Source organism: Phalacrocorax carbo, chromosome 18 (assembly GCF_963921805.1).
Source record: "Phalacrocorax carbo chromosome 18, bPhaCar2.1, whole genome shotgun sequence".
In the NCBI taxonomy this organism is placed as follows: Eukaryota; Metazoa; Chordata; class Aves; order Suliformes; family Phalacrocoracidae; genus Phalacrocorax; species Phalacrocorax carbo.
Genome location: NC_087530.1, coordinates 1437178 through 1463210, shown reverse-complemented (window position 1 = coordinate 1463210; position 26033 = coordinate 1437178). Strand labels below are relative to the sequence as shown.

Here is a 26033-nt window from a genome sequence, read left to right as displayed (position 1 = left end):
CCGTGTCTAAGCTAATTGCCCATAAATGTTGTCATTCGTGAGCTCACTTGCAAAACACTCAGAGTCGCTATGGCAATTCCCAGCAGCACTTTGAACCAGATCCTGAGTCACCGATGCCTTGAGTCACACCACAGCAGCGACCCCCCTCCCGCAGCCGGAGCGTCCCGGTCCTGCCGAAGGCAGCCGGTGCTCCGGGAGAAACACCCGTGGGCACCGGGGGCTTGGTGGGGCTGAGCACTGTTCTCCTGCGGGGACACCAGGCAGGGCATCCCACCTGCCTGTGGGGAGCCATGAGGAGGGGGTGGCACCAACAAGGAGGGTTAGAAAGACAGTCAAAAAAGACAAAGTCTGCCTTTTTAAATGAACTGCAAAATTTATTACAGTGGTTTGCTCCTGACAAGGAAGTTGGTAACCTCCTGCCTGGGAAGGAAGGGTGGGGAGTGGGGAAGGAGAGGAATGAGAGGGAGAAAAGGATGTGAGAGACAGAGAGAGAGAGACACTTAAGGACACTTTTCATTTTCTGAAAATAAACCATCTTCTACCTCCCAAACGATTTTCTCCAGTTCTTTAAGTTCACAAAAAGAAGAAGGTGAAACCGAACCACAGACTTCAGGAGGAAAATGCACAAACATGTTGAAAAGCAGAGACAAACATGCTCTTCTGCAGCTAACAAGCTTCCATAAACCGCGCGGCTCTGGGCGCAGCGTCTGCAGCTCCTCAAGGCACCGGCTCTGCGCAGAGCTGCAGCTGATGACAGCCTCCTCCAAACAAGGAGCAAACACCCGTCGTGGAAAACAAACCTGAACCAGGTTTGGTTCAGGTACTGGACTGTACCCAGCCATACTGGAGGAGCCCCAGCAGAGCTGGGGGGGCCTGACCAGGAAGGGGGGGTGGGGGGCGTGCTGGGCTGCCCTGTGGTAGCAGCGGGGCGGGAGGAGAGGAGAGCATGGCTGAGACTGAGAGAAAGCAGCAGTGAGAGTCCAGCATGTCCCAGCTGGTGGGGCTGCAACTCCCCAGCGCTGCCCGTTTGTGTCTGCGAGCCCCTGTCCCACGATGGGAGAGGAACCAACAGCTCTTTGCTTGTGGCTTCAGCACAGCATTTGATGCCACCTGGGGACACGGCGGAGCGTGTCATGGGGTCTGGGGGCTCAGCCCAGCCCGGCGTGAAGCACAGGACAATTCTTATTACGTCTTACCCATGTGCCTGGGCACATAAATGCAGGAGGGGGCTGCAAAGCCTCCCCCAGCTCCGCTGAGACCCTTGGCACGTGTTAGTGCAGGAGCAGCTCTGGGCTCTTTGCAGCCTGGACCTGCTGCTGCCCTGGCACCTGTGATGCAGGGGCTGGACCCTGCACCTCCTACCTGCCCGGCTGCTCTGCCAGCATCACCGGCAGGCAGAAAGGGGACAGAGTCCATCCCTGGCCCCATCTTGCCCCTTGACTGTTCTCCAGGCACTGACTGGACATCGCTGATGGCTGGAGCGAGGCAGGACCTGTGGTGCCCAGGGACACCATCCTGGGCCCACCCTGTCCTCAAGCTTCGGGAACTAGCTCAATTTGCGGTGCCGCTGCCCCCTGGGCACCAAGATCTGCAAAGCTTTCCAGCCACAGCGATGTTGTGCTGGCACCAAGGGCGCAGCAGCAGGGCCATGGGCCCAAAGGGTCCCGAGGACAGTCCCCTGCTCCCAGCACCAAATCTCTTAGAGCCTCTGCAGCAAAACTTTGACATCCTGGAGATGTGCTGACTGCAGACACCCATGGGCTCTGGGCACTGCAGCTGCCACGGGCTGCAAAGCCATGGCTGGTGCCTCCAGCACCAGCAAGCACTGAGAAAATCTCAGCTGAGGGCTCAGCACTGTCCATCCCTGCCTGCCCTTGCTTAACTGGGGCAGCGGTGACACTGCAGGCAACAACACTGCAGAAAGCCAGGAGCAGGGACCCCAGCATGTGCACCTTGGGGTCCCAGCATGGCTGTGTGGGGCCAACATCTCCAGCTCCAGCCCCAGTGTTCTGCTTAGCTCCTGCAGAAATCCTCTGCCTCCAGGCTGGTGCCTGGGAACACCCCAACCACCATGAAACCACAGCCCAGGGGTGTTCACCTCACCTCTCCCCTGCCCTGTGCACGAGGGGCCCTGAGACATGGGGCAGGGTTGGGGGAGGGATGGCAGCAGTGGAGAAATGGCTGGTGGGGTGGCAGGAGAGGAGCGTAAATAGGAGAAAGGCCGAGACAGGCTTTATCCTTCCTTTGTGCCGCAGAGCTGGGTCGGGCAGGCAACAAGTCAAGCACCGGGTGTGCAGAGGAGCTGGGGGGCAGTGCTGCCAATGGGGCAGTCTGGCAGCCGAGCCCACGGCCCCATGGCCATCAACCATCCTTACTTTGTATTAAAATAAACTATCTGGGACTTTTCCAATAGTACAGGTTAAATAGCGTCACTGAGAAAGGCGGGGTGGAGAGGCGGCGCTGGCCCGCCAGCCCCGGGTGTGCGTCCTGCCCCTGACATGCCGCTGGCAGTGCCAGGGCTCCACCGGGTCCGTGCTCGCAGCTGCACTCAAGTCCTCTTGGCGTGCAGCATCTCGATGAGGAGGTTGTTGCAGGGCACCTCCCCGCTCAGGTGCTTGTGGTAGAGGTACTCCTCCGCCTGCATGCTCAGAGCCCGGACCTCCGCCAGCCGCAGCAGCAGCTGGCGAAACTTGTCCGTGGAGTGGGGGTAGTGGCAGACGGTGTACTCTAGCAGCGCTGCGTTGGCCTTCTCCTGAGCATCCTTAGCCAGCGTGTGGTTCTCCAGGTACTTCACATCTGCAAGGGGGGGACGGGATGGTGAAACGGTGCCAAACCGATGTGTCTGCCCCATCTGTACCATGCTGCACCAGGAGGAACTGTGCCCCTGCATCAACACCCCTTGTGCACAAGAATGCAGCACAGGAGGGGTTCTGCAGCCCATCCCCACCTGGCTGTGGGCTCCCCATCCCTGCCCTGACTCTTGGGTCTTGCCCAGCCCTGAAAACAGACGCCCAAACCCCTGCCGGCAGCAGGAGGGCCCCCGCACCCCTAGCCTCGCCACCCAGAACGCTGCAAAACTGAAACTTGTTACCAACTGCACCCACACGCAGGGAGCTGTTGCCATCAGCCCTCTTTAATTCCTGAAGGTCGAGGAAGTGGCTGAATTAATTCCCCGATAAACCTCATCTTTCCAATGTGGCAACAGGGCTCACCAGCCTGGAAACCCTAATCCTCTGCGCCTCGCCAGGGTCGCAGCAGCTCCGCCGTAATCCCGCCGCCAGCTCTGCTGCCTGCAGGGTGGGAAGCGGCGCAGCAGGCAGCAGCACCAAGGTGCAGGCAGGGTCTGGCAGCCAAGGGGCCATCACAGCCCTGAGGGCAGCACTGCAGAGCTGGGGCATGCACGGCCCCAGAGCAGAGGTTGTCCCTGGGGACAACTGGATTGTAACTGTCCTACACCTGCAGCTGCGGCAGGAGGGTGACCGCAGCGACAGCCCAGGCTGGTGGCTCGGGGTTTCTCCAGGCTTTTGGGGCAGCCTGAGCTGGGGTCTGCCCGCCAAGGACACCGCCTCAGTGCTCGGATTGCCACGAGCGCTCTGTGAACGAAGCACTGGTTTTCAAGCTGCGCGACGCGTTGTTGAACCAGCCCCGCACACAGATTTCAGTGGCTTTAGGGAAATGGCTCTGTGCGGCACCCCACCAGCCGGCTACAGCTGCACACAGCGATGGTATCTTGGTGCCCGCCCGTGGGAGACGTTGCGGTGGGGTAATGGCACTGCCGGCTCTGCTGCCCACATCCAGCAGCCACTGATGCACAGCCAAATTTAGGTCTGAGTTGGCGGAACAGGGAAATCCAGGCATGGTTTCTGGCCAAAGTGGTTGGGTGTTTGGGGTTTATTTCTGGCTTTCACCCCCAAAAAAGAGGGGAATCAAGCATGGCTTTGACCCAGATGGGTCCATGCTGTAGCTTTCGGGAGGGCAAAGCAAGCCCCCGGCCCATGCTCAGGCAGAGCCTAGGGAGCAGAGGCACAGCCGGCGGGGCTGGGGGTCGCCTGGGGAGACACAGCCTCCAGCCATGCCCGTGGCCAGGCTGCGTGGCCGGGCTGGGTGCTGCGTGGCGCAGGCAGAAAGCGCTGCAGGTTGTGCCAAGATGCACTTTATCAGATCACCCTTTCCTTTTCACTCCTGCGGCACATTTGCTCCTATTGTGGCCATCTCCCTTCTACCCAGGTTGTTGTTATGAAATCTCTTTATCTGCATAAGGTTATTGTGCATGTCATTAAAAAAAAAAGAAGTTATATTGATAAATGTCAAATCTATCCCCTGAGTTGGCTCAACAATAGCTAGTTCTACTCGATGAACTCACCTGGTTCTCTGAAAGACCCTATTCACTGTTTAATTGAATATTTGAATAATCTTTTCATTCCTGCAAGGAATAAAGAATGTTGTCCAAATAACATTGACTCACTTCATTTAGAGACACTGCAGCAGTTGCAAAGACTGTCCTGTGACAAAGCCTCCCATCACACATACAGATATGCCTGGGATTATTTCTATGCCCTCAAGTGTTCTTCCTATTCACAGCTCCTTTTGTTTGGGAGAAGCTGCTGATAAATTGCAAACGCTTAAGGGAATGTGGGCTATAAAAGCCTCTCTTCCTCCCCTCCCCAAGAGTAGCTGCTTCATGAATGTAAGTCATGAAATCGAATGATAGGTCAATCCATTAAGGCTCTATTAAGCCCTTCTGTAGAACAAAGCTAACCTGTGCCGTCCTCATAAATATTGCTATTTTGAGAAGCCCTAATTTTAATTAAATCTCTTTACCTGCTCAGGAGAGAAATCTATTTAGAACTCAAATGGCAGCTCTTGTGAGCGGGGCTTGGCTTTGATTGTGCTGTGGCAGAGTGGTAAATGTGGAAATTCTCTTGTTAAAGGCAATTACATCCTGCACATAATACACAATCCCATCCTCTACAGCTGAGCCTGCGAAGGGCAAATTACTCCAAGTGAGCTCTGCAATATGGAGGGAAAAAGTTGGATTTGGGGCAAAATGATGTATGGGAAAATGCAGCGATTTGATTCCATGCCCTCCCTGAAAGCCGCGGCTCTGGGGAAGTGGAACTGCAGCCGCAATCAGCACGGCAGCCGTGGCCACCAGTGCTGCCTGTGCTCTGGGAAGACGCTGCTCCTGCTCGCTGTGCCGTGCTCTGCTGTGCTGTGCCGTGCCAGGGAGCGGCGGGGGGATGCGGGGCGGTGTGGGGTGACCAGCCCTCCCGGTGCTGAGCCCGTGGGGCAGCGGCCGGGGAAGGTCCCAGCTTGGGGCACGAGCCTCACCACTCCTTTCTTTCCCACCCTGGGCAGTGTTTGTGCCCCATGTTATCACTCTTTGAACAGCAAATTATTGTATCTAATTTCTCTGGATTTCCAAACAGCTCTAGAGGAAAAGAAAGCTGTGGGAGGAGGTGCCGCAGGTGCAGGACAGGAGGGCGGCAGCACGGGCCCCGTGCCCCGAGACCCCTGCCCCGCGTGGGCTCCCTGGGGTGCCCGCAGCTGCCAGACCTGCCTGCTAACAGGGACATATTCACAGCAAACCCGAGTCAAACCGGTGGGTCCTTCAGACTGTACTGGCCCTGACCTCAGCCCCTCGGATGGGGAAAGCGGATTCCCACTGCCTGCAGCACGTCAATGCTCCCACTTAACCCATTAACCCAGTGGCGGTGCTGCTCCTGGAGGAGGCTGGCTCCTCAGTGACGGCGACTCACAGGGATGCAAACTCTGTCAAGCGACTAAGCACCAAAATACACAGGGGTGTCCGTACGCTGCGGAGCGCAGTTCATGGCCTGCTGCGCTTGGCGAAGCGGCACAGAGCTGCTGGCAGGGGCCCCCCCCGATGGGACCCGCGGTGCACAAGTGCAAGTGCAGACCAAGGTGTTGGGAAAAGGATGGGGAAGGGGTCAGAGATGGGTTGGGATGGGGCCAGGGATGGGGGTGGAGGCAGGGCTGCCCTGAGCTGGGCTCACCATCCTGGCTCAGCACCAGCACCCGAGCACTGCTGGGACCCAAGCACAAGTTTCCCTGGGGCAATGCCGGTTCCTGCCCTGTCCGGGTGCGTGCAATTAGCAGCAGCCATGGAGGTGTGGGAAATGAAGCAGCTGCGGCAGCAGAGGTGCGAGCTGGGCGTGCGGCAGCCAGCTGAGACCCTCACAGGCCCCACGGACGTCCTCATGCCAAGAGGTGAGATCTCCCGTTGGGACGGGGCCGAGGGGAAGGTGTCAGCACCAGTAATGAAGGTGGCCGGGTGCTCTGAGGTCCCTGTGGTGCTCAGCACCGCCTGTGGCTGCACCGCCCTGCCGAGGGCTGAGTTCACGCCGATGGGACTCCGATGGGTGTCTCTGCCTCGGGGTGATGCCCCCAGGAAAAGGAGACGCATCCCTGGCCACGGAGGATGGGGAGATGCTCCCTATGGGGGTGGCAGTGTGGCCAGGGTGGGAGTGGGGCAGGACCAGTGCAGGATCAGGGCAGGAGCAGAGGAGGAGCGGGACAGGAGTAGACAAAGCTGCTGCACAGCTCCAGGGACACTGGCCTCTGGCAGCAGCGCCTGCGGCTCCTGGATATTTTGTCTAGGTGAGGCAGGACCGTGTGAACCCGCCGCCTCTGCCCGACCGCAGGCTCCAGGGTTGAGCCTAATCAGGAGCCGCACGCAGCCCCTGCCCTGCCGCGGCGGCATGGGCCCTCTGACGCAAATCCCGGGAGATAGGGCCGTCCCCAGCCGCCGCCTCTGTCAACATGCCTGTTTTGCTGTGGCTATATCAGCTGGTTGTTTCCCTGCCTGGTGCAATGGGCAAGTGACCAAAACAGACTCTACTCGGCCAACAGGTTGGCAACATCCCCCGCGGCCGGGGGCAGAGCCTGGCCCACAGTGGGAGATGTTTCAGAGCCCTGGCGAGGCGGGGGAGCCAGCAGGTCTCAGCCCTCGCTCCTGGCTCCTCATTAAAAGCCCCATCGTTTCTCATAAGCGCAGCAGCTGGTTACGGCCAGACCTTGGGCTGTGCGTGCTCCCTCCAGCCGTGCTCCCAGCCCAAAAACCCCACAGCAGCACAGCCCCCCGAGTACAGCCACCCTTCATCCCGATGCCCCCCGCAGCGGTGCTCACCAAGGCTGAAGAGGATGAGGAACTTGAGGCAGACGAACTCCTGCCGGTCCACCTGGAGCGAGTGCAAGTGCAGGACGAGCTCCTGCGCCCGCAGCACCAGAGTGTTCAGGATGGAGCCGGCCTGGGCTGTGACGGTCGATATATCCACCTGCAGGGATGGGGACAGGCGCGGCATCAGCTGCAGCAGCCCCAGCCCCCTCACACCCACTGCAGGGGACCCCAGGGCAGGAGCTGGGCACCAGCCCGCAGCGCCAACCAAGAATGAGGAGCATCAAAGCGAAGGCTGACGGGTGAAACGGGAACCCTGTTTCTCCAGCACTGCTTAAAACAGAGGGGCCCTGTGCAGAGCGCTGGCATTGTGGGCACCTGTATCTCCAAAAACTGCTCCCGGGAAGGGACGGGGCCCCTTCACACACCCTGTCTCTGCAAGTACAGGTGTGGCTGTAGGTCTTTCCATGAGAAACATTTTTCTTCAGAAGCAGGAGCTGGATGGTGGGTCAGGACAAGATGGGATGGGATGGGATAGGATGGGACCTTCTGCATAAACAGTGCCATAGCACAGCAAAAACAACCCATCTGCCCTGCACTGGGTCAGCTGCGCTAGGCCATAAGTAAGACAAAATTCACCCCTGTGCCCCTCTCCAGCCCCACCGCCTGGCCCCCACCACGCCAGCCGCAGTGGCCGCCGCGGTCTCCGTGGGCCGGTGCTCACCTCCTGGCCGGTGACGAGCAGCACGCTGTGCTCCTTGCTGTGCTGCAGCTGCCGGTAGACGTGGTCGAACACCAGCAGCTCGCTCCAGCAGTTCTGCAGCAGCTTCATCTGGTCGCCCACCTGAAACACAGCCAGAGCAGCACCACTGACACCCACCGCACCAGGACACGGCCGGCCACGCCACGGGGACAGCCTGGGCTGTGTCCACACGGGCTGGTGTTTTCTGGCTGGTGGGAGGGAGTCTAGCTGCCCCGCTCCCCACATCACCCCTCCAGCCCCCAGGTCTGCATGTGGGGGTCAGCTCCACACTCCAGCCCTGCAGCAGCGACGGCTCAGACTCACACCATCAGCCACTACAGCACGTTGCTGCATTAGCATCAACTTGGGCAGGACCTGCACCCATATGTGTCTCACCCTGAGCAAAACAGAAAGGGGTTTTTCTACCAAACTTGCACCAGTGTCAAAAAATAACCTATTTTCACTGCTCAAGCACCCAGAAGTAGAGCAGCGAGTCCAGTCATCAGTGCTGTTATATGAAGCAGAGAGTGGATGGGGCTTTCTGCCACCAGGATGAGCAATATCTTGGCACGGATACAGCATCAACATGATGTGCTGGAGACCTGACAAACCTCTGCCTCTCCCTAAAGCTCCCAGGTGACCTGATCTACAGAGACTTGTCTGGCCCCAGATCTGCTTTGTGCACACATTTGCTTGCCAGCCCATTGCAGGAGCACGCAGGGAGTGCAGGGGCCATCGCTCGCCTTCCAGGTGGGACAGGACTTTGTCCTCCAGGACTTTGCCCCTGACCCTCACAGCCTGGCAAAAGCCCTGGGGTTTTTTTAAGAACCTGAAACCCTCCTCACCTCCCCTGCCTGCAGAGCATTTCCTAAAGTGTCACGCACACTTTTATACATGGAAATTGCGGCCAGGCTCTGAATGAGCTCCAAGCAAGGAGATGCTGCATCTGATTAACGAAATATTAATTGCAAAGCCCTGGTCTGGCTCCTGGTTCCTGTGTCTGCCTGTGCTGGCATGTAACTGAGCTGGATGTTGCTCCCCACTTCATCTCATGCATCACCTCCAGCCCTCCCCCTCCACAGCGTTAAGGAGAGGAAGGCAAGACTGACACCCACAGCACTGCTTAGTGTCTATAGCAAGGACTGCAACCACCGGTGCCCTGCCACTGCGTTACACCTATAGGCTCATGCCCTGCTCACGCCTTGCCCTGCGCTTGCACAGCACTGACCCTGTGCCCGCCAGATGTCCCTGGGGAGGTCAGCCCAGCAGCGGGGTCCCCTCGGGCGGGCAGGGAGAACTGGAGCTGCACTCCCTGCAAGGGGATCCCAGGGCTGGGGGAGAGGAGGCGGGCTGGGTGGCTGCACAAAGCCAGCTTTGAAGCAGTTCAGCGCGGTTCAGTGGCACTTGCTGGCTCTTATCAGCATGGGTTTTCCCCCACCAGGCATAACCTCCCCAAACCGCACACAAATCTTTAACAAAATGACTGCTGGCGGTGTCCTGGCACCCGCGCAGGAGGGACACGCGGCTTCTGCACAAAGGCCCTGTGTCTCCAGGCAGCCCCTCTGGATACTTTAAAATGAAAGAAGACAGTGCCCATCCTTACCTCCCTGCCTGGGATGGCAGGGTTTGGGGGGGGCACAGAGCTACCGCAGCGCAGCACGGCCGCAGAGGAGCTGCTGGCTACGGGGCATCGCTGCGCCCTGCAGCTGCCGGGTCGACCTCTGCCTGCACACCAACACACGCGTGATCACGTGCACATTTGCATGTGTGCTGCTGTGCACGTCCAGACACAGGTGTAAGCGTGCACAGCTACGCTTCCAAAAAAATGCCTTCAAATGCCCCTTGTAAAACGCTAAACTCAGGACACAAAGTACAAGGACCTCCAAAGGTCTTGTAGGAAAGCCGGCGGCTGCAGGCAGCACTCGCGATGGGCAGGATGAGCTGCTGGAGCCAACAGCTACAGTCAGCAAATTAAGAGTGATGCCAGGCCCCCATGCCTGGACGTGGGGGTGCTGCTGTCCTGGCCCAGCGCGCAGGCAGGAGGCACGCCGCTCAGCTGCCTTCCCCACCATGGGTCACCAGCCGTGTCCCCTCGTTGCTGCTCTCTGCAGGACCCCGACTCCCTTCTGCAAAGAGCTGAACTCCTGCCCTGCCTGGAGCCCCCCACTCCTGGAAGGCTGGTGTAGGGAAAGGGCTGGGGGTTATCGGGAATACTTCCCGGCAGAGCAAATTCAGCGCCAGCAGAAGAGCTCTGCAGTGCCATTGTGCTCACTGCCTTTAATAGAAGGAAGACAGATGCAGTATCACAGGACTGGATAATACCCTCGTTTTGCTGAAGAGGCTGCAATAAACTAGTACTGGGAGATTGCAAAAGGAATAGAAGTCAGATGAGAAAGAGCTTTATGGTCTCGGAGCCCAGCGCTCCCTGTGAGCTGCCAGGATTTGTTTCCCAGTTGCGGTGGGTGGTCAGACCTGGACGCACAGCAGCGCCGGGAGGGAGGTGCGGCACGGAAGGCAGCTGGGGCTGGGGTGCCTGCTCCTGCCCAATGTGCAAAGCCTGCCTGCAGCGGGGTGCGGTGGGGCTCCGAGGCTGGGCTCACCGCCTCATCGCCTGAGCGGTGGAGGAGCCAGGCCCAGCCGTACAGGCTGTGAGGTTTCTGTTCAGCTGCTGAACAAAGAACTGGGGAAAAGCTCATTCTGCATCAAAACAAAATGGAGATTTTCTGCATTCCTGATGACCTCCTGACCTCCGCCCCAAGGCGAGTGGCTGGCTGTAAGCGTGGCCAGCCCTCGCAGGGAGCTGGGCTCCTGGCGCAGCAGCACGCTGCCAGCTCAGCTGCGTGCTCCCGGCCGGTGCTGAGCCCCTCCGCTCCGGCTGAGCCGCGATGTTGTTTTGGAAGATCCTTCCTGTGCCTCATTCCTGAGCGGGACGAGCTCCGGAAGGGACAGGCTGAAGGTTTTGCTCTGAAAATGGTTTAAAAAAAATCAGCTTTTCTAAAAGGAAGTCTTTCAACAATTTTGAAATCTTTTCTTCCTTTAAAAGTGACTAATCAGCTTCTCCCAAACGCCACAGGCAGGTTCAGCTCCCCGGCAGAGCACCTCCCCACATCCCATCAGCGGCACGTTTTGCCCTGCGCACCTGCGGCACAGCCGTTCCCCTGCCGGCACGCTCCGGTGTGCCGTGGCCTTTCCTGGGAGCATTGCTGCATGCCAGAGCCACGTGGCCATGGCATGGGGGGGTGTGACTGGGTGGGCTGGGGTCTTTGGCGACTGGGCAGGGCTCGGGGACATCTCCAAGGACCCCAGCCCTGCCTGCACCCCAGCACCAAGCTGGGCGACCCCGTGCCCTGGGCTGGGGCAGCAGTGGGCATCCCTGCATGGTGCCACTCCAGCAGTGCGGCTCTGCTGCAAGGGGGCTCCTGGCTGGAGACCACCTCCCCTGTGCCTAGCGCCAGCCTGGTCTCCCTGGAGGAGAGGGCTACTAATGGACGGCCACTCAGAGTCAATCAATCCTCCCGGCGAGGCGGCACGCACACACTCTTGCCTTTAAAAGTTAAGCAAAGGATCTTCCTCTTTTAATGTCAAGGCTTTTCAACGGAGTGCTTTATCAAGGACCTGATGCAAGCTGATTTTTTTTTTTTAAAGCAAGCATTTAACCCATTCACAAAACACGGCAGGGAAACGCTCCCCACACGGGGCAAGCACTACTCTACTGCCCAGCTGCCGAAAGAGCCTTGATGCTGAAGGACTGCAACGCACAGAAAAAATCCATTTCCCTGTGACAAATGGGCTCAGAACAAGGGCTGGAGGGGAGGCAGGGTGTGCAGAGGCATGAACAGTGCTGCCCCAGTGCAGGGCTGCAGGACCTACATGTAGGTGTGCCACATGAGAGTCTTAAACCGCCTTCGACCCTCCCTGTGGGGAGTGGAGGAAGCCCCTGGGAGTGTTGGGGCTCCCCAAAATGTGCCCAGGCCACCCTAGTGCCTCAGCATCCCTGAGCCAGACCCCCATCGGGATGGCGCAGCCCTGCTGCGCTTGCTGCTCCCTGCATGGCTGGTGCAGGGCATCCCCCTCCTCGGGTACCACCATCCGCCCTCAAACATCTCTGCAGCGTTACGAAGCAGTGACCCACCAGCAGCCCCGCTTTGCTCAGAAGCCATGAGCAGGTCACAGGACATCGATCCCCAGCCTCTCCCCACCCAGCTTCAGCTTGCCAGGGCACGAGCAGTGCTTGGATGCCCCCGACCTCCCAGATCACTGGCGCAGGATTTGCCCCAGCAGCTCCCACGCAGGTGCGCAGCACACACCAGTGCCCTGAGCCGCATCCTGGGCAATTACTGGGTGCGAGCAGGACCCGTCACCTTGGCTACCGAGAAGTGAGAAAGTGGATTACCGTCCGCCAGCCACCTGCAATCGAAACCCCACACAAGTCTAAGGTGTTAATGGTCAATGCAGGTCCCCATCCCCCTGCCCAGATACCACTGCAATGGGCATCTTAAAGCAAAAAACCAAGACCAGTGCGGCAGGGCCAGGATGTCATTTCCCTGCTGTAGGAGCACACTGCTGTGGCCCAGGCTACTGCTTTTTTGCTGGTGCTCGCAGGCAGCCGGCTGCAAGGCTGCTTGTGGTGTCGTGGCTCTGTGTGTGTGCCCCAGGAGCGAGGGCAGGGCTGTGCCAGCTGGGATGCCAGCAGGCACGGAAAGCTGTCACATTTCCCCCAGTGCATAGGATGCTAAACATTGCTGCAGCATCCATGACCATAAGGAGATTTTAAATCTGCCAAAAATGTTCTGGCTGTTGGCCAGGAGATGGGGTCAAGATGACCTATGCATGCTAAAGGCAGAGAAGCAACGGACTACAAATAGGGTTTGTCGTGGCTCTGAGATCTCTAATGAGAAGCAAGGGAGAGCAGCCCAGCAGACACAGCAACCTGCAGGAACCCTCAGCCCGTGGGAGCAGCGCTGCCCTCACTGTCCATCCCCCCCGCCACCGGTGCTTGCCCGTGGTGGGGAGGGTGGTTTGTCCCAGCCCCACAGCGAGGCAAGGCCGAGGAGGGGAACAGCATCAGCCCACCTTCCTGCGGCTGCTCCGTGCCCCTCCGCCAGCAGCAAGGACCCGCCGCACACCCAGCCCAGCCCGGCCTTCAGGCTGAAACCGTGGCAATTTGTTTAACATTCCTGGCTGCTCATCCCAATCTAAAGGTCACTGCACCCCTGTGTGCACAATATTTATATGTACATATGGCAGTAACACCTATACAAACCAGGCTGTGCAAGATACATGTATATAAACCAAACCAAAACCGGACACAATGTGAGTGTGCCAGTGTGTGTATGTATGCACAGTCCTCTGTCTGTCTCTCTCCATATATATATAAAAAAATTACATCTGAAAGGACAAAGTTGCCTGAGACTCACGACCCAACAAAATATATTTCACCCCCAGCCCATATTTTTCTTCCTGAAGAGACGCTGCAAATCTTCCCTCAGTCCTGACACATCTCATCTAGACTCAGTTAAAGTTCGTATTTATGGGCGTCAGCGCTGACCTCTTCCACCTCCGCCCGCACGGCCTCGCGCCGCGGCTGCCTGGCCGGCCCTCGATAAACAAGCGGGCCCCCAAATCCCCCTCTGCCGCGCGGCATTATTAGTCTTGCCTCCGAAGGCCAGCGCAGTCCGTAATTCTCTGCCTGGTGACACGAGATGAACGCCGCGACATCAGTCTCCCCGGCGGATTGGCATGGGGACCCTCGTTTGTCAGTGGCAGACTGACAGAATTACTGGCCCTTAAATGAAACGATATATCTGGGAAGTTAAATCTGTTTTCAATCTGACTGCCCTGCGCCTGCGGGTGGACGTGGCGTGTGAGCCGATGTCAAGAGGCCATTAGCCCGTCTCCCCCCTCCTTCCCCGGGCGCAGCGGTGGAGCCAGGGGGGCTCTCCCCAAGGGCCCCCACCCTGGCCACCCTGCTAGGAGGAGCCAGCAAAGTTCCCAGTCTGCCACTGCCCCTCACTGGACTGCTAGTGTGGGAATGGGAACGAGACCTGGCAGCTCCCGGGGGGAACCTGCTGCCACTCTCCCTGGGCAGGGAGCAAAGGCTCGTCCTGGCCAGGAGTGAGCCAGCAGGTCCCCGTGCCCCCGAGGGTTTGCTCCCTCCAGGCTCCCTGCGAGGCCCAGGGGAGAAGCCAACTGTCTGCAAAACAGCCCTGCAGCAGCAGCCTGTGGGTGCTGGGAACGTTCAGGCAGGGGACGCTGTGCATGGGGGCATCTGCCTGCACCCCCTCCTCACGCGTTTGCACCCCTCCCCGCTTGGCATCAGCCCAGCACGATGCCCTGGGGCGATGTCCCAGCGCGACGCCCTTCCAGCCTGGATCCCTGCACTGACCTCGGCCAACTGCCCTTCCTCGGCCAGAGATGGTGACCATGGCCTTCGTACAGCTGTTCCCAGGGGATGGAGAGGGCTGCTGGCATCCCCTGCTCCGAGGAGCCCTGAGCACCCAGCAGGGCCATCCATCTCAGATCGCAATTTTACTCCGTGCTAGCAGGCTTTAGGGTAAAGCCATAAACTCTGCACTAGCGGGAGTTCATTTACCACCCCAGCAGCCGTTTGCTTTTATATGCTGGCAGGAGCAAGAATGGGGTTTCAGGAGCGGCAGACCTACTCGTGCATCTCTCCACATGCCCAAGGGAAAGCCACTGCCCCAAAACCAGGGAGGACACACCGTGCTGGGTGGGTGCAGGCAGCCCCGGCACCGTCCTCAGTGGGGACACACAGAGAAGGGCCCAGGCACCACAGCGGGGGGCTCAGGGGGAGCCAAGGCCAGTGACAACCATGCTTTCTCACGCTCCCTCTGGAGCCAGGGCAGGACGTTGCGTCCTGCAGTCCCTGGCCTTGCAAGACACTGGAAATCTGCCCCGCGCTCACCACGTAGATGAAGGCAAAAGGCACAAGCCCTGGGGTGGCAGTGATGGGCAGGGATGCCCAGTCGAGCTCCCTTCCCTGGGGCACCAGGTCCCATGCCCTGGGCACAGCAGGGGAAGTGCCCCGCTCCTGGCAGGGCACTGGTGGCCCTGCCCAGGTGAGACCTCTGGCACTGCCACCTCCTCCAGAGCCCCACGGGAGGAGGAGCGCCTGCTGACATGGATTCGCACGGAAGCAGCCTATTTTGGTGGCACAATCAGGCTGACAATGGAGTTACAAGGCTACACAGCAATGCAGACAGGAGCTGAATTCACACTGTTTACAATATCTCCTGCAAAACAACAACCACCCTGTTCCCAAAATCCAGGCTGGACACTGATATGATTGAAACGAGCCTGACTCACCCCCACAATGCTGTTTCCTGACACTGTTCTGGCAGCCGGGGGCTATTTTCAGCCACGAGGCTCTGCCACACTCCACCCCAAGGCACCCTGCAGGGTGGGCACGGGGAAGAGCCTGGCCCTGTCCCGGGGCACGGTCCCCACAGCACCAAGGGAGGAAGGTGATTTTGGCCAGAGCCAGCTATCACAGCCTCATGCTTAGAGCACAGGAGGGCACCCAGGTCTCCCAGCTGCTCTGAGATGTGGCTCTCTGCGTTTGGCCACATTGCAAAATTTTCTCTCCCGTTTTTGCACCAGTTTGGGATCTTAGGTCAGCCCAGGACATGAACAGAAAACGCCCGAAAGCTTGGCAAGGTTTGCAGGATGGCAGAGGCTGCCCCATCCCTGCTAATCCACCCCTTGGCCCCAGTAAGTATTCGGGGGGATTTGCTAGATGGGATGGCCCAGTGGGATGGGGGTCAGCACCATGTCCCCCAGCCAGGCACGCTTGCAGGCTGACAGCAGCAGAAGTGGCTCCAGAGGAGGCTTGGTGGTGTCCCTTGCCCTGGCCAGCCCTGCCCCGGCTGTCTGGTGCTAATAGGCACCCACCTGACAGCATCGATTTTCCTCCTAAAGGCAGAGGAGAGAATTGTCTCAACTATAATTCCTCAACGTTACATTTTTCAATTATATCTTGAGCTTGACACTGCAGTCACTCTGCCAGCGATTGCCTCCACACCTGCCCCCGCCGTGATGAATCTGAAGTCATTAGCCCCACGGCGACAGCAGGAATCGCTCCAGCGTTGCCGCGGGCCCTGGTGCCTCCAGCCCTGCCGCACAGGGAGCCGCGAGCGGGATGGGGATGCACCAGCACATCTGCAGCGCTGGCAGCCCCAGGCTCGTGCCCGCAGGCGTTGCCCCATCCTCACGGCATTTCAGCCCCATTCCTGCCCATTAGAGTGTCCCATCCTCACAGCATTTCAGCCCCGAACCTACCTGCCTCCCGCCACCTGCCCAGTGCAGCATCCCTCCCCCCAGCCCAGGCTCCTACCTCCAGCTCCTTGAAGAAGATGCAGCTCCGTGCCCACTCCACGATGGATAAGAGGGTCTGGTCGGCCATCTTGCACATGAGGCCAAAGGTGCTGAGCTTCTCGTGCCGGCCTTTGCCTTGCTCTTGCTGCAAGCAGGCCAGTATCCGTGCCTTCACCTGGGCCTCGTCCGGCTCCAGCTGCAGCAGCTTCAGGATGACCTCAGGGATGTCGGGGGGGGAGCTGCTGGGGTAGGTCTCTGGGTACACGTAGGCAGGCATGGACTCGTGCGCGTTTGTGTAGTGGTCCGGGTACTCGGACTTGATGGTGCGGTTAGGGAAGGAGGGGTAGTGGTAGCCAGCGAGTGGTGCATGGCTAGGCACAGTCATTCCCAGGGACGGAGTCCCGTAGGGGCTGCGCTCGTAGTCGATGGGCGTCAGGGCGGCGGGGTTGGGTGGCAAGGTCTTGGACATGGTGTGGATGCTGTGGATGGTGGAGGACAGGCTGTAGTCGTTCTGCACCGGGGACATGATCTGGGGCACGGTCTCCAGCTTGAAGCCGTTGGCACGGATCAGAGCTTTCTTCTGCTGCTTTAAGGCACGGTCACGCTTGTACATGGGTCCAAACTTGTTCCTCCCTCCGCGCATCCGGTCGGCACGCACAGCTGGGGGCAGAGAGAGGGCAGAGGTTGCAGTGAACCCGCGCGGAGGAGACCAGCGCTTCCATGCGGCATGAAGAAAACGATGGGGGGGATTTGGTGACCAAATGGGGCTGGGGGACACTGATGAGTCCTTCCCAGAAAGCCGCTGGCAGGACTGTGCTGCTCCCAGCCCAGCCGTGCACATCAGGGACGTGGCATGGCAGGTTCGGGTGCCTGGCCCCGGCTCTTGCCTTACTGATGTCGACCTCAGAGCCTCTGGAAATTGCAGGAAAGGAAGAGGCATTTGCCTTTGTCTATAAAATGGGCTGGGGGATAAACCAGCTTGTATCCCTCGCATCTTGGGGGACAGCCCATGAAGCCCGGGCAGATGAGGGGGCTCGACACACACTTTCATTTTTACGACCCTTGACTACGGACCAGTGGTGGGATTTCCTTGTTTCTGCAGAACCTGGGACCCCACAGCCCTCTCAGACCCTGGTTCACCTGCATCCAGGCTGCCCATGTTTCTTTTCTGCAAATCTCTGCCCCTTTCACAGAAGCATGGCCAGCAGCCCCAGCCGGGCATGCTGCACCCCGTGGGAGGGCTGCGCCGGCTTTAGGGCAGGAGGCTGCCCGTCCCTGCTGGGTATCAGCTATGGCCAAGGGGCTCTGCTGAAGCATCCTACTGATGGAGCCACTCTGACAGCCCCATCGCAATCTCCTGGCTGTAGCAAAGCAGATGTTCCCTCCAAACACCAAAAGAAAACCAAGAATGTGTCAGTGCACGGGGGAGCAGGTGCTTCTCTGCAGCAGGAGCTCATCCCTCTGCACTGCCCCACTGCGTTCCCAGGGACTGCTGCCCTGGCCCACCCTTGGAAGAACCTCAGCTCACTGGAAGCTGAGCGCTGGACGGCAGTGCAGAGGGATAGAGGAGAGCACGCCAGCAAGCACAGCCCGCAGACTTAGCATCAAAGGGAAAAATCCCTCTGCTAGTTTGCAGCCCCGCTGACAGCAGGCGGATCTTGCTTTTGTGTCTCAGCTGTTACCTCTGCCTCTCTTTCGCCTACTTATGCTGCGGCTGCTGGAAGCGCGGCCAGCCACCCCTGGAGAGCCAGGGCACCTCCCAGACTCTCCCCAGGCAGGCTGGAAACGCTGGAGCGTCGGCCGGGAGCAGCACCATTTCCAGGGCGAGCAGGAATGTGCTCCCAGGGGAGCCGCCCCGCGCTTCCTCCCTCATTCTTTATTCATGAAAACAGCATCTTGCTGGGAGCTGGGAGGCCAGAGGCATCCTCTGAGGCTGGGGGGACGGGGGGTATGTGGTAGTGCTGCAGCCCCCACCCCTGAAAGCCCACCTACACGCCTCTGCACAACAGAGAGCTGCCCCAGGGCAGTTCCTCGCTCCAGGGGTGCACGGGAGAAGGCCGCAGTTAGCATGTATGCGTATTGCTGCTGGGATCCCCTGCGAGCAGACACCCACGCGAAGCCTGAACTGGCACTGGCAGGTCTGGCATCCCCAGCTGCACACCCCAGTGATGCCAGTCCACCCAAAAGCCCCAACTTCCCACCCACTCAAAGTATTGTATTTCCACCACCACTTGAGGCCAGGCCCAGTGGTCACATCCCAGGCAGACCCCCCCGTGACCCTGGGCAAGGGTGCAGAGGCAGGCACCCTACTGGTGCTGCCTGTACGCCCCGTGCAGCGAGAGGTGCTCACAGCCCGGTCTCACAAACCCTCCGCAGGCGACCGCTAGTACACATCCTTCCCATTCCCAGCAAGAACACAGAGGGAGAAGAGGCCTTTTAATTTCCTCCTGCTCCGCTTCCCCTGCCATTTGTGGCTCACTTGTGATCAGGAACAACTTGCCACTTGCTGCACGCCAGCAAACACCTGATGCACCCCAATCTCTAGGGTAAGGGGCCCCAAAATGAGCCGCCCAGGAACTGCCTGCACCCTTGGCATCCCCCTGAAAAAAATGACTGCAGGCAGCCCCCGAGCTGACAGTCGCAGGCACCCAGCACACCCTGCAGCTCCCCTTCCTGCCCCCTCTGCCTCGCCTGTCCTTGCCCCCATGCAGAGCCCCGGCTGGTGTGAGCTGCTCACCGAGCTCTGCCTCCCCTCGCCGACCTCTGCCTGCCCAGGCAGGGGTACAGGGGTGGCCATGGGGTGCCCGGGGGTGCGAGCAGGCTTGGGCCAGGGCTGCGCTGCTCTCCCTGGCATCCCTTCAGGCTCTTCGAGGGGGGGGCCTGTGCCAACACTCTGTCCCCAGAATCGATCATCTCGGGCTTGCTTTGGTTCTGTGGAGCTGGAGGCTCACCTTTGAAATGTCACCTCAGCTCCTCTGCCCAAAAATACTAGGAAGTGAGAAAAGGTGGGCTCCGTTTTTCACCACAAAAGAGAGGGTCCATGGAAATATCACCCTCCTCTGGGTGATCCCCCCCGCCACGGCTGCCCAGCTGCAGGACTCCGCTAAGGCGCTAACAGCAGGAAAATAAACAAAAAATCCCAGCCGCTGCCCTCATGGGCTATGGAACCAAACGAGCTCCACAGCGAGCAAAAACCACAGAAAACGGCCAAACTGAGACTGCGCCTGCCCCCCCCCAGCCACCCCAAGCGCTGCCCCTGCCTGCCTGCCCCTGGAGCCCCCAGCCCCTGCCCTGTGCCCAAACTCCCCTGCAGCACCAGTCAGAACTGCCAGAGCACCCATGGCTTGATGCGGGGCGCCAGTACCTCCACTCCAGGGAGGAGAGCGAAACTGGGATCTGTTTGGAGACGGGGCTGGAAGCCAGCCCACACTGGGAGTTTGCAGGGGCTGATTTTGCAGCTCGATGTTGTGTCTTACTCCTGCGCCTCTGCTCGCAGGCTCTCGCCCCGCTCCTGGAGGCGAGCGGCCGCTGTGCGAGTACACACAGTACTTTCTGATTAACCCGCACTCTGCCCTGAGCTCCCAGGCGGGCAAAGCCCTGCGCTGCGAGCCCGGCCAGGTGAGGGGTGTCGGCCCCGCTGGCATATCTGACCGCTTTCATCCGCTGCAAAATGTAAACGATTTCAGGGGAGAAGAGGTGGGGGGGCGGCTGACCTCGGAGGGGGGAGCTCCTTTCTGCGTCTGCTTTTGCTTTGCAGTCGCTTGCCAGCGATCTGTCCCCCCCCGAATGGATTTTGTTGGCTTCTGCTAAGTGTTTCAGAAACAACAACACGCAACTCGGGGATGTCTATGTCGGGATCGACTTCTCTGACATGAGCGAGGCGGCGGCCGGGGGGGGGATGTAACTGCACTCCCCAAGAGTCAGCCGAGAAATCTGTTCTACTAAATGTCACTAAGAGGAAAAATATAATTCGTGGTGGGTCTGCATCAGTTTTATTCCAAGCCCCATCATTTTTAACGTTTTCCTTAAATCTCGGCTTCTGGAATTATGTGCTTAAGGAAAACAATAATTTCTACGCTATTTCCCAACCGTTCCGCCAGCAAAGAAAATCCTAGAAAGTTGAAGCCGCAGCAGCCAAAACCTCCGGGGAAACAAAACAAAAACACAAAAAGGAAAAGCAGGAGGCGACGCGAAAAAACGAATTTTTTTTTACCTTGGGAGGGAAAAACGGAATCGAAGCGGCCGCGGGAATTACCGGCCCCGGGGCGCGGCGGGGGCGGGCGGCGGCGGCCGGGGACAGCGCGCCCGCGCCCGGCGGCCCCGCGCAGCCCCGCGCAGCCCCGCGCAGCCCCGCGCAGCCCCCGGCCCCCTCCGCGGGCGCGGAGCCGGCCCTACCTTCCAGGCGCATCCCCACGGTGAGGCACTTCTGGAAGCGGCAGTAGGGGCAGCGCTTGCGCTGGGTCTTGTCGATCTTGCAGTTCTGGCTCTCGGTGCAGGTGTAGTGCTTGTTGTTCTGCACCGTCCGCTTGAAGAAGCCCTGCGGCGGCGGGCGGCGGCGATGCGGCGGGCACCGGCACCGGCACCGGCACCGGCACCCCGTCCCCGCGCCCCGCTTCCGACGGAGGCTCCCGCCGCCCCCCGCCGCGGTCGGGGCTCCCGTCGCGGCCGCCCTCCCGTCCCGCCGCTAAGCGCCGATCCGTCGCTAACGAAAGCGGGCGAGGAGCGGCCCGCGGCCGGTCCCGCTGCCCCGGCCCCTGCAGAGCCCCCTTCCCGCTCCCCGCACAGCCCCGGCCCCCTCTCCCCCCGTGCAGCGGTCCCCGCGCAGCCCCGGTCCCCGCGCAGCCCCGGTCCCCGCACAGCCCCGGTACCGCGCAGCCCCGGCTATAGCTCCCGCCCAGCCCCGGTCCCCGCACAGCCCCCGTCCCCGCACAGCCCCAGCCGCGGTTCCCCAGTCCCCGCACAGCCCCAGTCCCCGCACAGCCCCGGCCCCGCACGCCCCGGCCGGCTCCTACCTTGCAGCTCTCGCAGGTGAGCAGTCCGTAGTGGTACCCGGAGACCTTGTCCCCGCAGACCGGACAGAGCTCGTCCAGGTCCTCATCATAGGAATAGTCCATCCCCTCCAGCGGCCCTGCTGCGGGACAAGCCAGCGGGTGAGCGGGACGGGGCGGGCGGGGAGCGGGGACGGCGGCCCCCAGCCCCTGCGCTGGGTGCGGAGCGGGAGCGCGGCGCGGCGGAGACCGAGCGGCAGGTGCCGGAGCCGGAGCCCTTTATAGCGCCTGGAAGAGCATCTCCATGTTGGTGCGGGAGAGCGGCCAGCCCCCCGGGGGCTGGGGAACCTCCTCTGGGGAGAGCGGGCGGCTCACGGCGCCGGGGACACGGGCTGGGGGCGGAGGGACCTGCCAGCCCCGGGGACACGGGGACACGGGGCCGGGGGCTGCACTCTGCCCCGCTGCCGGCCCCCAGCACGGCAGGCCCCGGCGGGCAGCCGGCAGCGGGCATCGCACCCCGGGCCCGCAGCTCTCGGCAGCATCCCTGGACCAAGCATGGGGGGCAGGAGGGGAGCTGGGGCTGGGGGGCTCGGGGCAGGAGCAGCCCCCGAGGGCAGCGCTGTGGGTGGGCGCTGCTCCTGGGCTGGGGGAAGCCGCTTGGCCAGGCCTCGGCAGCGTCAGGCTCTGGCCCTGGGGACCCTGGGGCAGGATGGGCTCAGGGCATCTTTCTGCAGGAAGGGGCTCAAGATCCCCCCTGCTCCCCCCAGGGCTGGTGGGGCTGCACCACGCCATGCATGGGGAGCAATGAGCCCCCCACCTCCCTGGGCATCCCTCCTGCGAGCCGCAGGACCGGTGTGGGAACCAGGAGTCCAGGGGCCTGGAGCACAATTAAATGTGTCTGAGCAAGAACAACACCCTGCAGCCAGCCGTGCTCAGCGCAGAGCCCCTGGAACCCCGGGCCCTGCCAGATCCAGCCCCGTCACCCTGCACCAGGCGCCCTGCCAGCCGGCCGGCTGCGGGAAGCTGCTCACAGAGCCCAGGGAAAGCTGCGTGAGGAGCTCCGGGGTGTGTGGCACCTCCTGACACCTCCTCTGGGACCACTACTAACAAGGTGACAGTTGGGACCTAGTGCCGGCCACACCGCGTGGAGAAGCCACTGCCAAAGGTGTCCTGGCGCGCCTGCCAGCCAGCGGTTGTTCACCACCGGTATTTAATTCAATGCTTCACACTCAGGAATTCTTAATGAAATATTCCATGACACCAGCAGACAAGCACAGGAGCGCCCACGCTCCCGGCACGTCCTGCTCATCGGGCCACGCGCCGCAGCCCAGGCACTCGGGCACGGGGAGCTCAAGGCTGCGGCTCCGAGCTGGGCACTGCAGCTCAACCAGTCCCATCAGGGCCGACCCACTTGCTCAGGAGACCCTTCTTGGCCAGTGCAGAGGTGCAGCCTGTCCCGGTGCGGGCGGGAGCCTGCTGCCCGCACGGCTCCCAGGCAGGGAGCTCTGATTCGAGGCGCTTTGATACCCAGGGGAGCTGCAGGGGGGCAGTGGTAAGGGGGCCCTGATGCTGTGGGCACCCAGAGCTCCTGCGCAGCTGGGGGCTGTGCTGCCGGCAGCACCCTGCGAAAAGGAGCTGTGGCCACTGGCCCCACATAGCTCATCCCGCATGGCTCGTCCTACACAACTAAATCCTACACCGTTCATCCCTCACGGCTCATCCTGCACATCTCATTCCACACAGCTGATCCGACACGGCTTGTCTCGCACGGCTCATCGCACACAGCTCATCCCGCTCGGCTCGCCCCACATGCCTGCTGCTGCCCAGGGGTGCAGCAGGTAGAAAGAAGCCCTGCTGGCAGGGAAAGCGGCAAACAGGAAACGGGCTCGGCGGAGCATCGCTCCAGAGCCACCAGGAATCGAGCCCAGGCTAAGAATAGCAGCAGAGCAGTCCCCGGTGTGGGTCAGCCGCTGTTTGGCCGGGAAGGAGCGCTCCCACCGCCGGCAGAGCCCCTTGGCCACGGCCCCCGCGCTTGCTGAGAGCTCCTGGGGGAGCTGCCGGGCAGCTGCGGAGCGGGACCTGCCATCCGGGAAGAGGAGCCCAGGAGGGGCCGTGGGTCAGGAGAAGAGCCAAGCAAACACCGCAAGGAAAAAAAGCAACACAGAGCCCGGCGGAGCCGAGGGCTGCGGCGCCTGCCAGCGCGGGATGGGGAAGGAACGCGGGCTCAGCCAGCCCTGGGCACCGAGTGGTCCCAGCTGCCTCCCGCGCCTGCTCCAGGGTGCAGGGGCTGCCTGTGCTCCCGTGGGAAAGACACAGCACTGGGGTGACCAGGGAGCCCCAGCCACCACTGTCTGGGCTCCTAGAGCCCCTCGGCAGCCGGATCTGTCATTTCTGGGCAGCAGCATGGCCGAGAGGCCAAGGCTACAGCGAGGCCTCGCTCCGCTGCCCGTGGTGAGCATAGCCTCCATCCCCACACCCGCCGATGGGGACCGGACGGGAAGTGGAGGCCCACGCACAGCTCCCGCTTCCTCGCCAAGTCCTGCCATGTCCCCAGCTCTGTCCTCGGCCGCTGCTGTGCTGGGGAATGGCGGCAGCAGGCGGAGACGGGTGGGATGGGCAGACCGTGGTTCTCCCCATGGCCACATACTCACCCACTGTACGTGGGGCCGGTACGGCAGGAGATCTTCGCTTGTGCCGCTGGCCGGGAGCTGCCGCCCGAGGATCCTCCGTGGGGTGCTGGGCACCGCTGTCCCGTCTGCAGCGGGATGGGGGATTTATGGGACCTGCGTCCTCTGTGAAGGCGTCGGGGCTCTGGCTGCGCACACGCCGCCCCGGGCAGGACACCGGCCAATCTCCTCCCCGCGGGGGCCAGGCTCAGCCGGGATGGACCCACTTCGGTGCCTTATTGGCTTCTGTGGCCACGTGACCGCGCTGAAAAACATCATAATTAAGCTACATAAACGCTGCCCATAAACTAGCATTAGAAAGTGACAGTGGAGATAAGTGGGACCCCCGCAGCAGATAACACACCCGGGGAGAGAGATCCTGCGGGAGGTGGGGGGCACTGGTGGGCGGCAGCGAGCGCGCCAGCACCCACAGCCATGCTGATTTACAGCCTGGGGCAGGAGGGAGGGGGCCGCGGGCGTAGGGCAGGACGGCTCTGGGAGGTGTGTGAGCCCACTGCACCCACCCAGCATCAGGACCTGCAGCCAGGGCCTCCCTGGCCCCGAGGGATGAGGGTGGGAGGGGGCTCCTCCATGCATGGGGCCCTGGGCCCGGGGTCGCTGCGAGCTCGCAGCACCCACAGCCAGCAGCTCTGCATGTGCTGAAATGGCACCAGAGGAAAGTGCGTCCCCCTGGTCTGGGGATGTGGCAGAGCAGCCAAGCCCCTGGCAGTGGAGGTGTGTTTGCCGTGTGGGTTCTCCCACCCTCCATTGCCGGGTACGATCCTCACCCACAGGCACCGTGCTGGCTGCAGGGCTCGGATTTCTAATTGCCCTGTGAAAACACGAGGGCAGCAAGGCCAGGCACTGGGGCGAGAGACCACAAGCAACGCCTCCCATCCCACTAGAGCAGGAACTTGCTCCCGCTGCTGGCCCCGCACTCCAGCCATCCATCACGACGGCGTCTCCCTGTGTGTTTGTGCACAGGGCCCCGCTCTTTGCCTTGTCCTGCAGTGACAACAGCCCCGAGGAGGGGCTGGCCGCCATGGCCCTGAGCCCCTGCGCTCGTGCTGGCACCCAGGGCAGCGTGGCAGGACCCACAGTCAGGGGTCAGGGAAGGGCTCATCCCCCCTCAGCACTGGCCAGGGTGCAGCCCTGCCACGGCACGACGGTGACGAGCCCCATGGTGTGCTCACGCCGAGTTGGAGGGAGCAGGGAGCCCCCCGCTGCTGCTGCAAGCTGTGCAGCGCTGCTTGTTTTTTCCTCACTCTGCAGCTGAAAAGAGGAGAAAAACTAATGAAAACAGAGCTCTGGAAGAAGCTCCAGGCCCAGAGCGGCTTCCGCCCCAATCCCCAGCAATTATCAGCCGCATGCCAGATGTTCCGACGCGATGCCAATGTCGAGAAAATAAATCTGTGGCAGGTTCAAGGTCCCTGCTGGGCCGGCACGCAGCAGCTTGCGGCTCAGCACCGCGCGAGGCAGGGACGGGGCTGCGGGGCGGCTGCGGCCGCTTCCTCCTGCCGGGCGTTGTTCCCCCGGAAAGCCCCAGCCTCACACCGGCCGCTTGCTATTTTTGCAGCAAGGTGCTTTCAGGGGTAAATACGTCCCTGCCGGCCTTGGGCACTTTCCTTTGCACGGGCCCTTGCCAAGGCCGTGGCCCAGCTTCTGCAGCGGGTGCGCGGCCCCGGGTCAGGGCCGGCGCATGGGCCGCGGTGCAGCCCGGCAGGTCCTGGCCGGCAGTGGCAGGAGGGCGGCTTCGGGAAGGCACGCTCCGGAGCGGCGGCGCAGGGTCCGGGCAGAGCTGGGTCCTGGCAGGACGGGTGCGTGGGGCTCTGGCACCGGGGATGCCCAGATCCCTCTGCAGCGTGGGCACCAGCTGGGCACCAGCACCGACGCCGGAGCCCTTTGCAGTAGCAGCACCGACCTCTTGCCCATCCTGCCACTCCCTTCCCCGCCCCATGCTGGGGCTCGCGCTGGGACTTGGGACCAGTGGTGCCCGTGGGGATACCCTGGGCAGCACGTGCCCACGCAGGCAGGAGCAGCCAGCACGCACAGAGCCCGTGCTGAAGGCTGTGCGCAGCCCCAGAGGTCCCTAGGGACAGGGAGGATGTGCAGACTGGGGTGACATTTCAGTGGCCACACCACCCAAGAGGGAGGGCCGGGGTGGC

General features: G+C 61.3%; 1 protein-coding gene across 2 annotated transcripts; it reads right to left on the bottom strand.

The window, feature by feature from the left end:
* Positions 1 to 371: 371 nt before the first annotated feature.
* Positions 372 to 25186, bottom strand: NR5A1 (nuclear receptor subfamily 5 group A member 1). Of its 2 annotated transcripts, none has more exons than XM_064468810.1 (7): positions 23854 to 25186; positions 21227 to 21345; positions 20610 to 20751; positions 16234 to 16874; positions 7863 to 7982; positions 7151 to 7298; positions 372 to 2796 (listed from the first exon to the last, which is right to left on the bottom strand). In XM_064468810.1, exons 2-7 carry the CDS (start codon positions 21326 to 21328, stop codon positions 2549 to 2551), a joined length of 1401 nt encoding a protein of 466 aa, XP_064324880.1. In that variant the 5' UTR covers positions 21329 to 21345; positions 23854 to 25186; the 3' UTR covers positions 372 to 2548. The 2 variants fall into 2 exon arrangements, with proteins under 2 accessions (XP_064324880.1, XP_064324881.1); XM_064468811.1 differs by having other exon boundaries at positions 21227 to 21342.
* Positions 25187 to 26033: the final 847 nt, after the last annotated feature.

Excerpts from the sequence above, each read along its gene's own strand:
- NR5A1 (XM_064468810.1), bottom strand. The coding sequence starts at position 21,328 with ATGGACTATTCCTATGATGAGGACCTGGACGAGCTCTGTCCGGTCTGC. Across the intron at positions 7,299-7,862 it reads TGCTCGTCACCGGCCAGGAG|GTGGATATATCGACCGTCAC; the intron begins GTGAGCACCGGC and ends CCATCCCTGCAG. Across the intron at positions 2,797-7,150 it reads CCTCATCCTCTTCAGCCTTG|ATGTGAAGTACCTGGAGAAC; the intron begins GTGAGCACCGCT and ends CCCCCCTTGCAG.